This window comes from Chiroxiphia lanceolata, chromosome 9, assembly GCF_009829145.1.
Source record: "Chiroxiphia lanceolata isolate bChiLan1 chromosome 9, bChiLan1.pri, whole genome shotgun sequence".
In the NCBI taxonomy this organism is placed as follows: Eukaryota; Metazoa; Chordata; class Aves; order Passeriformes; family Pipridae; genus Chiroxiphia; species Chiroxiphia lanceolata.
In genome coordinates this window covers 27,774,355-27,787,395 of record NC_045645.1, presented here as the reverse complement: position 1 = coordinate 27,787,395, position 13,041 = coordinate 27,774,355, and the positions used below count along the sequence as shown (strand labels likewise).

The 13,041-nt window shown below is 48.3% G+C and overlaps 1 protein-coding gene across 1 annotated transcript in view; it reads left to right on the top strand.

Annotated features, from left to right (window-relative positions):
- The first annotated feature begins 31 nt into the window (after positions 1–31).
- RASAL2 (RAS protein activator like 2) overlaps positions 32–13,041 on the top strand; it is a 190,608-nt gene continuing 177,598 nt past the window's right edge. The window contains exon 1 of the mRNA XM_032696295.1: positions 32–210. Coding sequence (XP_032552186.1) covers positions 201–210 — 10 coding nt within the window. The 5' untranslated portion in view covers positions 32–200. The remainder of the gene's footprint in view (positions 211–13,041) is intronic.

Genomic DNA, 13,041 nt, shown 5'->3' with positions numbered 1-13,041 from the left:
ACATGGGCCGGGGGCAAAGGGCAGCCCCTGCTCCTCCGCCCCAGAGCGGCCACTCGCTCAGCTCCCGAGGGATTTAATGTTGCTGCTGCATCCTGAGGGTCACCTTCTCCACCCCTTGGGACTCCTCTCACCCAAGATAAGGAGCACCCAGCCCTCCAGGCTCAAAACAAGCCGGACATTTCTCCTGTGGAGTTGTTTTAATGCCACGAGGTAAGTCCAGGCAGATAGTGATAGGGCAAAGGGGAACGGTTCTAAACTGAAAGAGCAGAGATTTAGATAAGATGGTAAGAGGAAATTCTTCCCTGTGAGGGTGGGGAGGCCCTGGCACAGGTTGCCCAGAGAAGCTGTGGCTGCCCTGTCTCTGGAAGTGTCCAAGGCCAGGTTGGAGGGGGCTTGGAGCAACCTGGTCTAGTGGAAGGTGTCCCTGCCCATGGCAGGGGGTTGGAATGAGATGAGCTTTAATGTGTCTTGCACCCCAAACCATTCTATAATTCTATGAAGTACCCTCCCCTGTAAATCCTCATACTTCCTAAATAATAAATAAAACCTTCTGGTTGTTAGTTGCTAACTAGTTGTTAGTTTAATTCAGATCCAGCCACAAGAAAAGTAAAAAACATCCTAAATAAAACCTTCTGGTTGTTAGTTGCTAACTAGTTGTTAGTTTAATTCAGACCCAGCCACAAGAAAAGTAAAAAACATCCATCCCTCCATATGCTGCCCAGGGCAGAACTTGGCTAGGATGGAGCTGGGTCCACTCCAGCTCTGCCTCAAATAAGTCATTATAGCACTATAATGGCCTTGCTTTATAAGTGACTGGGGATTCCTGCCTGGAGGCCCTCTTCCAAACTCACCCAGGCACCTTAAAAACTGAAAAAAAAGGACTAAATTAAGGCAAATGGCACCACAGAAGACTGCAGTAAAAGCTACTTTTAAGATCCTTCATCTACCACCCAGCAATTTAGCCATGTGCCACTTCCCCCTCCTTTTCCAACACCTCCAAATTACCTCCACTGTGACACCACAGCACTGATTGATTTGGGATTCACAGGCAGGAGGGTTTGCTTTGCATCACGGTGGCTCTGTCAGAAAACCCCTCTTTTAATGATGTTGAAAGACTACATATATTATAGCTTCAGACCTTGAAATTTCCACCCTACTGGGAGAGCTAAGAAATTTCCCCTGTTGATCCTAAGAAATAAGTGCTTGGTCTCTGCAGAATTCAAGATCTCAAGTAAAAAAAAAAAAATATCTTTAGCACTCAGCTGTACCGAGATCTGACTGGGAGAAACACAAACCAGGGAAGTGCTGCCTTCATGCTGCTGAGCTGCTGCAGTAGAATGAAATTAAGCTTCTCCTCTCCATTTCACAGCTGCCCTTCAAAACTTTGGGAGGTTTTGAATGAAGTAAAAGGTCTACTATGGGCAGATCAGGTCTCGGGGCAAAGCTAGAAAGTATCCCTAGAGACCATGAGAAACCCACTTTTAAAGTATATAAATAGATATGATATTTTACACATTTAAATATAAATATCATAATTCCACTCGGTTTCTGGCTAATAATTTTAGGTTCCTAGCCAAGAGGTGACTGCTGGATGTTTCCAACCCGTTTTCTAGCAAGAAGACAAATCTATACCAGGAACCTGCAGGGTTCAATCAGCATCACACAAGGATGTTGAGAAGGAGGGTCAATTTAAATTAGATGTAAGGAAGAAGTTTTTTTTACAATGAGGGTGGTAAAACACTGGCACAGCTTGCCCAGAGAAGCTGGGGATGCCCCATCCCTGGAAGTGTCCAAGGTTAGGTTGGCAGGGCTTGGAGCAACCCGGTCTGGTTGAAGATGTCCCTGCTCATTGCAAGAGGTGTTGGACTACATGACCTTTGGAGATCCCTTCCAACCCAAATGCTCCAACTCTATGATCCTCAGGCTGCTGTTGCCAGCCTAACCTGGGGGATTTAAATTGCAAGGAAGATTTGGGAGCTTAACTTGCATAAAAGCCACTGCAACTTGTGATGGTTGTGACCGAGATGGGTGGAAACTCTGTTCTGGTCCATGCTAGGGAAAGAGCCAAGAAATGCTATCAGCAACACCAAGCTTTGAGCAAAAGTAGTTTAAAATGGACAGCAGGGGAGCACTCATTTAAAGGCAGAAGGAGGAAAGTGTGCTGGAAGAGGAGAGTCAGAGGATGGAGCCAGGGAATGAAAAGTGACAGATGAAAAAACAGAGATAAAAGGATCTGATGGGCTAGAAAGAGGGAAAGAAAAGGACCTACATCGCTTTAACTGCATCGCTTCTGGCCGAGAAATCACTATTTTAAAGGTTTCACAGCTTTCTTGGAAATCCAAGCCCTGTGCCCCAGGACTGCCACCGAGCTCACAGGAGCAGTGTGACGCAGGCAGCACACACTACAGACAGCATTTGTCACAGAGCTGAAGGGACACCGCTATCGCTTCAAAACATCGCGGTTTTTTCTGCTTTAAAGGGTTTCACGAGTGTTGTCACAGTAACGAGATTAGGTGGAAAACATTTTTCTTCGTGCCCTCCAGGTGTCTGTGCAGCTCACTGGGGCCCTGATCACAGACAGACCCAGACTGTCGGGTCAGTTCCCCCCCCACACACACACCAAACCCAATCTCATCTAAAACCTTTGTAACCTAAGACTGGAAATCCAGATGGCTGCAGAATCTGAAGCTATTTTGAGGTGATTTACGTTGCTTCTAATTGGTTCTGAGACAAGATTATTTTTTTTAAGCAACATTGATAGGAAGCTTTGTTCATCTCTGAGATTCAGCCCTCTAGAAATGTGAGACACATATAAAAAACCCCCACCACACTTTTTTTTTGTGTGTGTGGAAATGTCTTGAGAATCATGCAGGGCAGAAATGCAAGCAGCAAATGAGCAACATAAACTGTGAAAACTCATCTTGAACATTCTATACAGCAAAAACATCAGCCCTGAATGCACTGCCAGCATTCACAACGTTTGACAGTCTATTACATGTCACACAGACCAAGGAAACCAAACCCACTCAAGAAACCCAGGGCTCAGGTTCCCCAGACAGGCTGAGCACCTGCACCAGCATGGGGAGAGCCCTCATTCTCAATCAGTCTCAACGACAGCTAATTAACTAATTAGCTTGATCACCCCTCCCAGGCTCACAGGGAAGGAGCGGCTGGAGCTCCTGCTCCAGCTAGGGGTGGCATTTGGAGCTTCCCAGGCCAGGGACATCCCACTGCGAGGGAGGGGGTGGCCCCTAAAGCAGCCGAGATGGGGGTCTGCTCCCACCTGCAAGCCACTGCATCAGCACCCCCACGTGGATGTGATCCAGCCATCGCGGCATCACTCCACATCCTCCTGCAGTTTGTGGGCTGAAGTTCCCACCGATGGTTTTGCACCTTTCCTCCCCACGTGAGGTGGTTTCCAGCTGGGATGGACTAAGCTGCCCCTCCCCACCTCCCTTCTGCACGCACACACACACACACACACACACACACACACACAGCCACCTTCGGCAGCTTCCAGACATGCCTATTAATTTTTGGAGACTTAGGCAAGAATATTAATTGCATTCCGGAGGCATTCAGCATAATAAGAAAAAGCCTTTTATACCCTGCGTTGTATCTGGTGAGGAAACAGAGCTGCACAAAGCTGTTATTTGTGAAAATCAAGGCACATCCCCAGTCTGGCTGCAGCAGAATAGTGACCCCCCCAGCCTCCTGCATGAGCTCCTGTTACAAAGCAAATCCCAGAAAACTTCCTAGCCTTCGCCTTGCTTCGTTCCCACTTCAGCCAAACCTCTTAACTCTTGTCTGTGAATACCAAGTTCTTGCTATTTGCATCCCCCACCCCTAAAGGAAAAGGCTGTGCTGCTCCTGCATCCCATCGCAGCAGGCTCTGCAGCACCTCACCTGGCTGGACCCACCATGGGAAGGGATTGGGAATGCACAAAGGGCCCCTGGAGATTCGAGAGCTAAACCCAACAGCCTTGAGGAGTTTTCAGTATTCAGATCCTCTCGTTTTCCTGTGCAACACCCCTTATGTTTTCCCAGCCATAAAATTGATGTTTATCTCGCTTCTAACTGCCTTACAGAGATCATTACACATTGCAAATTCAACCATTTGCAGACAAAACGAGCACGGAGCAGCCTGGGAACTGTCACACCACCCCTGTTGCCTTGCCACATTGTGATGCCTTACAACCTTTAAGCTGAAAATTAACATATAAAACCAAGGGACCTGGAAATATTTGTCGGGCGAATGCAGAAAACCAAGCAGAGGTAATTCTTCCACCCACCCCACCCCACCCCCTGCTCAGCCAGGGAAAATTAATTTTTAAGCGAGACGAATTCTGCAGCTCTTCCTGTGGCATCAAGCAAAAAAAGAAAAAACAAACAAACAAAATAACCCAAGAGGAGGTTGTTTTTCCTTGTCCAAAATCTCCTTGCTATGTGAAATGTCTCTCTGGATCTGTGCCTGTCGGAGGGGACAGAGGGGACAGAAGGCAAAGAGGGGGAGACAGAAGTCAAAACAAGCCCCAGTGGGTTCAGCTCCTGCACGTCCTGGTGTCTGTGCCATGAAGGAGCAGGGAAGGGGTGCTGAGCTCTGCCCTCCTCATGCTGATGCCCTCGGAGATTTCCACCCCACTCACTCTCAGGTGCCTTTATTGGTGGCCACAGTAAAGCCACAAGCTGGACACAGACCCTCTCCCGAGGTCTCCAAGTGCCGGAGCAAGGAAAGCTGATCCTTGGAAATCCTTAGCCCTGAGATATTCCAAGGGTGTCCTTTTGAAAACATTGCCATCTTGTGTCTTTTCAGACACTCAAGCGCTGGTTGCCTTCACATTTGAGCCCATTCAGGAGCTTTATTACGCGCAATCAGGGACAATAAAGACCCGTGACAGTTACAGATGGCTTGGCTGTGTCCTGTTCCCCACTGCTACCTTGTAAAGTTGGACAGTAACGTTTCCCTCATTTTTTTTCATCTCAGTTTATGAGTCCTCTACCATGAAAAGCCACTTATGCCTTCCATAGTTACATATACCATATCCTTCAAGGCCAGTAAATCACGGTCTCAAGTCATGTCAAATTTTGCGAAATAAAGCTAAATTGCACTTGTCCTCTAAGGCAAGAAGCTGCAAAATTGAGAGAGAATGAGCTCTGCTTAAAGCCAGGTTCCTGGCTGGCAGCCTCCCATGGTGTGCAGAGGCAAGGATCACCAAGAACCTCTACGTGAAAGAGAGAAGCCTGATAGCAGGGAGCCCCTCTATGCCACCCCAAGCTGCCTCCATAGTTTTTCTGTAAGTTAAAATAGCCCAAGGTCACACTATTTCCCTCTATAAACTGAGCTCCAGGGCCCCACAGGCAGAACACAGAGGGCTGGGAGCAGGACAGAGCCAGGTTCCAGCAGCATTTACTCACTGAGGCTTGTTCCCTGGGCTGGATTTGTGGTTGGAAGGAAAACTGGGGAGCTGATGGGATCATAGCTTCTTGTTTTAAGAGGGCTTTTTTGTGCAGACAGAAGTTAGAGAAGTACTAGCACAGCAGGGTTTTGCTCTGCTGAGCCCATCTGGGCTCACTCAAAGCGCTGGGCACTGCACCGAGAACGGGGGAAACTGAGGACAAAAAAAAAAAAGCTTTGACCCCAAACCCACCCTTTACATTTTTCAGGGTCACAGTGACTTGTCTTTTCCCTTCTGCAGCAGAGTTAAACTTTCATGAAAGCTGAATTAAGTTGGAGAAGAGCCAGCTCCAGGGACAGACACAGCAGTGTGATGGAATAAGAGCAAGGAAGACCCAGACAACTGGTGTTCCTGCTAATTCCCCTTCCCTGCATCCCACACTGCCAATTTTTAGGGAACTGAAATTGCTCCATCCCACCACATCAGAGCATCCAGCCTGGCACAGGCACTAAACAGTTCTTTCATCATTTCTCACCAAAAGGCACCACTGCTTCAGAAATAAATAAAGTTTATTCCATGGTCTAAGCTCAGGAATCTTCTTCCCTTCACAAGGCCACCTCATTCCACACCACACAAGCCCAGAGCACAAGGTACAAGCTATCCACGTGGAAAAATGCCTCCCTAGAAGCCCGAAGGATCCAAGATACACACACACACAAAAAGAGGAAAATTATGAGCAGCCATGACAGAGACAATGAAAAGCAGAAAACAACCCGTGCCAGATCCTTAGCTGATAAAAACCCAACGTGCATAACACAGCTTCGGGCTGGGATACACTCAGCCCTCTTTGAATGTTTAATGGGAGCATATGCATCAGTTAATCAGCAGCACAAGACACAAAGTATTTTGTACCTCCTCGCCAGGAGTTGTGCAATTAAAAGGCTTCTCGTTCAGGCACGGAGAGAAAAGTCAAGGGACTTCGGCTGTGAAACATCCATTATTCAAAAGTGTATCCATTATTCAAAGTTTTTCTTAAAATCCTATTGTCAGCTTGAAAGGCAAAAGAAAATGAGTTTCTGAAAGCTGTGCTCTGTTGATATTCCACTCCAATTTTTGCTGATTGTAAGTACTAAAACTCCAGACATTTTGAGGAGCTAAAGAAATCCTTCGCAGCTCCTGAGAAAGGCAACACCCCGTGGGTAGTCACAAGTTTCCCCCCCCCACACACACACTTAACTGTACCTAGCAGGGGTGTGATACACTCTGGCCAACAACACACTCCTTTTCCCAAATTGCTCAGCTGCCCCAGCGTGAGGCCGACAAGCATCTGTTCAGGAGGAGTGCTCAGCAAGCAGGAAAGACACCCCTCATGGCACTCCAACTGCTGCTTGACACCCCCAGGCTGAGCTGGAGGAAGCCTGGGTGGCATGCACAAGATTCTCACACTGCCCAGGAGCTTCCCTGTAGGGTGCCAGGACTTGGCTGCAGGAGTTCAAGTGGGAAACACATCCCAAGGGTGCCTCCTGCCATCCAGATGTGTGTGTGCAGAGGGGCATCAGACCCCAGGGAGTCATTGCTCCACCACAGTTCCTGCTGCACAGGGAGAACACTGGGATAACTAAAGAGCCCTGCTCCAGGAAAGATGGTTTGCAGCAACCACCTCAACAGTAGAAAATATTCATCAAGAGCAACAAATTATGACACATTACTAACAGCAAAATATAAAAATAAGGATTTACCTCCTCTAGGAGATAGAAAGCATCAGGTCCAGGCATCAGGCTTCTCTGTAAGGATGAAGTGGGTCCTAAGTCCAGCTGGCAACCAGTGGGTCCAACCAGTCCACAGGTTGGAATCAGGTCCAGGGAAAGCATCCAGGCTAAACATGCTTGACTACATGCAGAGCAGCAGGGTTTAAGGCCAGGCTGGGTATACTGAGGTAGAGACTACTGTCTCTGCAACTGAGCTTACAGAAGAAAAACTTCCCCCCCAGGTGGAACTTATATAGAGCCCCAGCCCATGGGTGGAGATGCTCAGCTGAGGCCAGTTAGGGCCACCAAAGCTTATAAAGACACTCAGAGGCCCAGGCAGGGCTTATGAAGAGGGGGAACAGGAAAAGGTGGGCCTGTGCTCTAGGGTTGATTGCTAAAAAGGAAGCTAAAATGAAATAATTATTGTAGCTATGTATCGTATTAAACCTAAAAAATATTCTAGAGTAGTGAGGCAATGCAGGTGTTTTTTCACCTTAAATAGATATGTGTGAAAAAACAACAGGAGCTTTAGAAAAGTTTCTCTGTCCCTGAAGAGGTAATGCTGTAATACATAGTAGTCTCTCAAGGTTTCAAGATTCTTTTATTTGAGCAAAGGAAGATGAAAAGAAAGCATGGCAGAGGTAAGTAGCATTCACTGATAAATACCTGTTCTAGCTGTAATAATATATCAGAATATGTGCCATTAAGGAGGCTTGAAATCAGCTTATTCAGGCTTTTTATATGGACTATGTTTAAGTGTGTGGAACCTTCTGTGGTGTGACCTGAACACACCAAAGACACAGTTTCTCTAAAGCAAATTGACAGAAGGATGATGATTGGAGACTAATAAATGCAGTAACCTGGGTATAGCATATAAAAGCCCTTAAATGCTGCTGGAAGCTCAGTGAGTGCCCCAGGGCCAGGGTCCTGTTCTTCCACCGTCACACTGACTATTTTTCTGCTGTCAAACTACCAGCTTTAGGTGTTGCCAATAACTCGGGGACAGCTTGATGTATAAAATGAAGGCATTATTCAGCAGTCTGTGCTGACAGCTATCTTTAAGCAGCACATTTATCTAAAGTACAGTGATGCTTCAATAGTGGATACCTGTAGAGTGCTTCCAAGGCTCTAAAATGAGCTGGATGTTATCTGCAGGATGGCTATGGCTTACAGCTTATTTGGACACATTTTTTTTTGCTGCAATGGGCCATTTTCTGCTATTACCAGCGAAATAAGCTTAAAACCCGCTTCTATTCTTCTGCAATGAGAAGCTGCGCGTGATGTGACGAATTTGCAAAGCTTTTAAAGGATGGACGGGAGTTAAATAACTTCCTCCAGGGCCTGAGGCGCTGCCGAGCAGGACTGGGAGTCGCTGCTGCACCCGAGGCAGGCTGAGGAGGGGCATTGCAGCAGGGGAAGCTCTGTGGAACCGGAGGCAGCGCTGAAGCAGCTTGTGCAGCCGGAGTTAGTGATGCTGGAACAGCAGGGCACAGCACAGACAAATCGCGGCGCTGTCAGATGTGAAACGGTTCGGCTGTGGTGCCTCCACAGTCCGTTGTAGCTCAAGTTTCTCTCGTTAAGCTTCAAAGAGTCACAGGCGGCTCGATAGCGGAGGTTCGGGTTCCTTTTGTTTGCGGCGAGTCTCGTAAAGGAAACGGTGTCTGCAATCGACCCTCCAGGGACCGAGCCGGGCTGATGCAGGGTCGGGAGCACACTCCTCCTTTCCAGGCAGAAATGCCTGGGAATGTGGTGGGCTAGGGGGAGGGAAGATAGGAGAGCAGTCTCCCTTCCTTGCTGATCACTTCTGGAGGCAGGATGGGCTGGGGAATTCTTTCCCTGTTCAAAACACACACAGCAAACCTTTATTCTGTCACCTTTCTCGTTTTGGACCTCATGTCAAATCAGACCTTTCTGTCGAGCTGCTCGGATACCTGCCAGAGCTGTAACTTCCTGGAGTTTGGAAGTGTGTTTTGTGCTGGTTTTGGAGTTTGTTTTTAGAAATTTTAGGAGTAGGAAGTGGGGACTGGTGCAGGAAGGATAGGTGAGACCTGTGTGGCTGTGGACAGTGGCTGAGCTGCAGAGTCACCTCTGGATGGCTTTTGGTGGCCATTGGTGTGGCAACCTCACAGAAGGTAAGTGAGCAGGAAGGGCAGAATGATGCAAGGGAAGAATTCGGCATCCGAGTCTGGGCTTTCCACTCCTGGGATCCACTACTGCGGTTGAAATAACTCAGGACCAGACCAACTCCTGGTATTCCTGTGTTCTACATCCCTGAGTGTGCTGGGTGGTGGCTATATCAATATTTCTGTGGAGCTAAGCCGTTACTTAAGGATTAAAATACCATCAAAGAAGTAAAAAAAATTATTTGAACACCTTCAGAGGTGCCCGGGGGGGGGGGGGGGATGCAAATGAAGGCACATCAGGATCCACTAATCCACTTCTAAAGTATTATCCCAGCACATTATTCTTTAAGAACACAAGCCCTTTGGTAAGGGAACGAGTGGGGGTTTGTGACATTGCCATTAAGCACTTTGCAATCCTGGCCTTGCAGTACCCAAACAGGAGTTAATGACTCCCTGGCTCCGACCCAATGAAAGGAGATTAAAAAGGGTGAGGGGAAAATGGGATTTCTTGATTCAATATTTTTGTTTCTTAGAGAAGCAGGACTCTGGAGACTTCTGTGCCAGGGGCCTAATTGCACACAAAACCCTGCTTCTACAAAATAAAGGAGCTTTGCTAAAATATTCTGAGGAATCTGCTCCATGCTTATCCCTTCTAGTTTGGAGAGTGCTTCAACATGGGCATGGATATTTTCCTCCTGGCAATACTGGGAAATGGAGGAGATAGAGGAAAAAAATAGAGAAATCATATTCCTGGTAGGGGCTTGAAAGGCAGACAGATTCTTGGGAAGCAGCAGATTATGGGGAATAGAGGGAATTTTTTTTTCTTGAAAACTCCATTCCCACACCAGCCTCCAAGGAGAGGGAAGAAAGAAGATGGATCTACTAGAGGTCTTGCACCTTGTCTTGAAGCATGATCTGCATGCTGAGGAGGGCTTTTATTTCAGTGTGACTTTCCAGAGCTGCCTTGAAGATGTTTAGATGGGATATTGGGAAGAAATCCTTCCCTGTGAGGGTGGTGAGGCCCTGGCACAGGTTGCCCAGAGAAGCTGTGGCTGCCCCATGGCTGGAAGTGTTCGAGGCCAGGTTGGATGGGGCTTGGAGCAACCTGGTCTAGTGGAAGGTGTCCCTGCCCATGGCAGGGGGTGGAATGAGATGCACTTTAAGGTATTTTCCAACCCAGACCTTTCTGTGACTCTGTGTCCCCAACAATGGCCTCGATGCCATGTCAACTGCTTTGCTGCTTGTGAGCATCTTCACCTCCTCTCTCTCTGCTCCAGCTGCAGTTCATGTTGTGGCTTGTGCTGCTCTTCAGAGCCAGCTCATATTTTGTGTCATTCCCAGCTGCCACTGTCACCTGAGACCAAAGGTATACCCACCACCCCATGCAAAAGCTGCTCTGCTCAGAGAAGCCCAGAGCAGCTCAGGCTGGAGGTGTGTTTGTCATTTTATTTATAGCAAGTGGGAACTTGAGGCCAGTGGCCAAACAGTGTATATATTTAAAATACATAGATGGCACAGCAGACAAACATGCCATTCATTTCTGGAAGGTACAATATATTTCTAAGCCTTAGGAATCCCCCTGCCCTCAGGGATGTGCTGTGGGAAGGAGGGCAATCCCCTCCCCTCTGCCCCAGCACAGAGCTTTGATGTAGTGAAGGGAAACCTTCTGCTAAGTAGGGACTTGTGTTTGATGCTGACTTTACAAGCAGGAGTACATTAACTCCAGGCTGTATTGGAAATGTCACTCCTGTACTGTTCAGGCAGCCCCCTCTGTGGAGCAGGGGGAGGAGGGTGGCATGGATCAAGGTGTAGACATGATTCCTGCAGCCTGTCCCCTCCTCTGCTGCTGTCTCTGCGTGGATATCAGGACACAGCTTTATCTCTATGGCTTTGTTTGGTGCCACTTCTGTATTTCAGAGGAGCAGAGAACTTGGCAATTCTATGGAAAATTCCACGAGTTGGACACCCCCACTACAGCTCCCTGGACAAGGCAGAGTGGCACAGACCCTGCCCCTCACAGCCAGAGCTGCTGTCCTGGAGCCCATCAGGGGAGGCACACGTGGACACTGAGCTCCTCTTTGGTGAGACAGCTTTGTGATGGTGCCTGCCCAGGATGCTTCCCAGGGAGGGGAACGGGGAATTCACTCCCCACTGCGTGTGGCCTGTGGGCTCTCAGCTCTGAACAGGTTCACCAGGAATGTCAAAATTCTTTGTAGAAACTTTGTGTTGAAGAGTTTTGAAGCTCATACTGTATCTGTGTGGGTTTAGCTTATAAGAGTTGCCTTTCCTGCAGCCCCTTACAACTTCCTACTGATGAAATTCAGCGGGTCAGGGCTGTTCACTGAATCTCTCCCTGGCTATATCCCACCTGGGCGCTGTGCAGTCCTCACCTCCATGGGACCTGCATGCTTTCCCCTGCTTAGAGGGAGGGAAAATCAAGGTGCAAACCTGAAATGATCCCCCCAGCTTATACAGATGTGTGCAGAAGAGACAAGATGCCATTTTGTTTTGACAGCTGAATGCACAGGTTTGGGATTACACTCCACGTGCTGCCCTTTGAGCAGCTGCTGCTGCCACTTACCCTGGCTGAATCCATGTCCTGTGGTCAAGAACCAGCAAGATTGTGACATAGGTGTTTGATGTCCTTGTAAAACACCTTCAGGGATCTACCACAGCATCTACTTGAAGACCTGGGACACAAGTAAACTCTGTTGAGCTGGTATGTGGAAGTTTGGTTTAATAGTTTTTACATCTTGTAACAGCCCACTGTTTGAATGTCCCCTTTTCCCCCAGGCATCCCACTCTGGCAGTGGTGCCAGGGCAAGAGAAAAAAGTCACCTGAGTGTGCAAGGCAGCGGTTCAGGCAGAACAAAAACCTTGAACAAAGGGACGAAAGTCTTTGCAATTTTGGAAAACAAAGGCTCTGTATCCTCACCTTCTGATCAAGGACACACTCTACTGCCACAGCTTTAGTGCCAGTCACACCACTTACTCTGTGTCCCTGCCAGAAAACCCGCATTGGATGGGTGTCAGGAGAGAAATCACATAGCCCTGCTGTTCTCTCTGAATTAAACATTTCATTTCCCTGTGTTTTCCGGAAGAACTGTGAACAGCTCATGCTATGCCTAGTAACAGTCCACTTAGCAATCACATTAACTGCACGTATTTATCCCCTTCATCTTTTGAATGTGACTCCTCCATCAGCAGAGCTCGGCAACCCTCATCCACATCCACCACCGAGGCTTGGTGGAGGCAACCTCCGTGGCACGAACCTCGCTCTCCACCCACAGTGCCCGAGCAGGGGCCTCGAGCCCATTCCCAAACTCTCGCATTCCTGCATTTTCTTACCTCCTTCACCTTGCACGAGGGCCGAAGGCCGGGGAAGTTGGGAGCGGCAAAGCACCGGCTGGGCAGGAGATGGCAGCAACAGCCCAGCAACCAGGCTTTGCCTCACCGGGACGGGATTTCCTTTCCTCGGGAACGCCGGGGCGTTTTTGCAGAGGAAAAGGAGTCGTTTTCACACCTTTGGACTTCGGAATGGTGACCAAGGCACAAGAGACACCGCTCCCGGACTGGAAAAATCAAAGGAGGTGACTCAGCGTGAAGGTCTTGGTGCGAGGAGGAGCACGTAAGCATCGCCCTTGCAGTGAAAGATGTTTGTTCTTGCGGTCTATGTTGGTCATTACCGGAGACATCTGCGGATTGTAGCTCCTGGGTACAGGTACATGAGGCCTGGCAGATTTTAAGCATGGTTTTCCTGACACGTGGGATGTT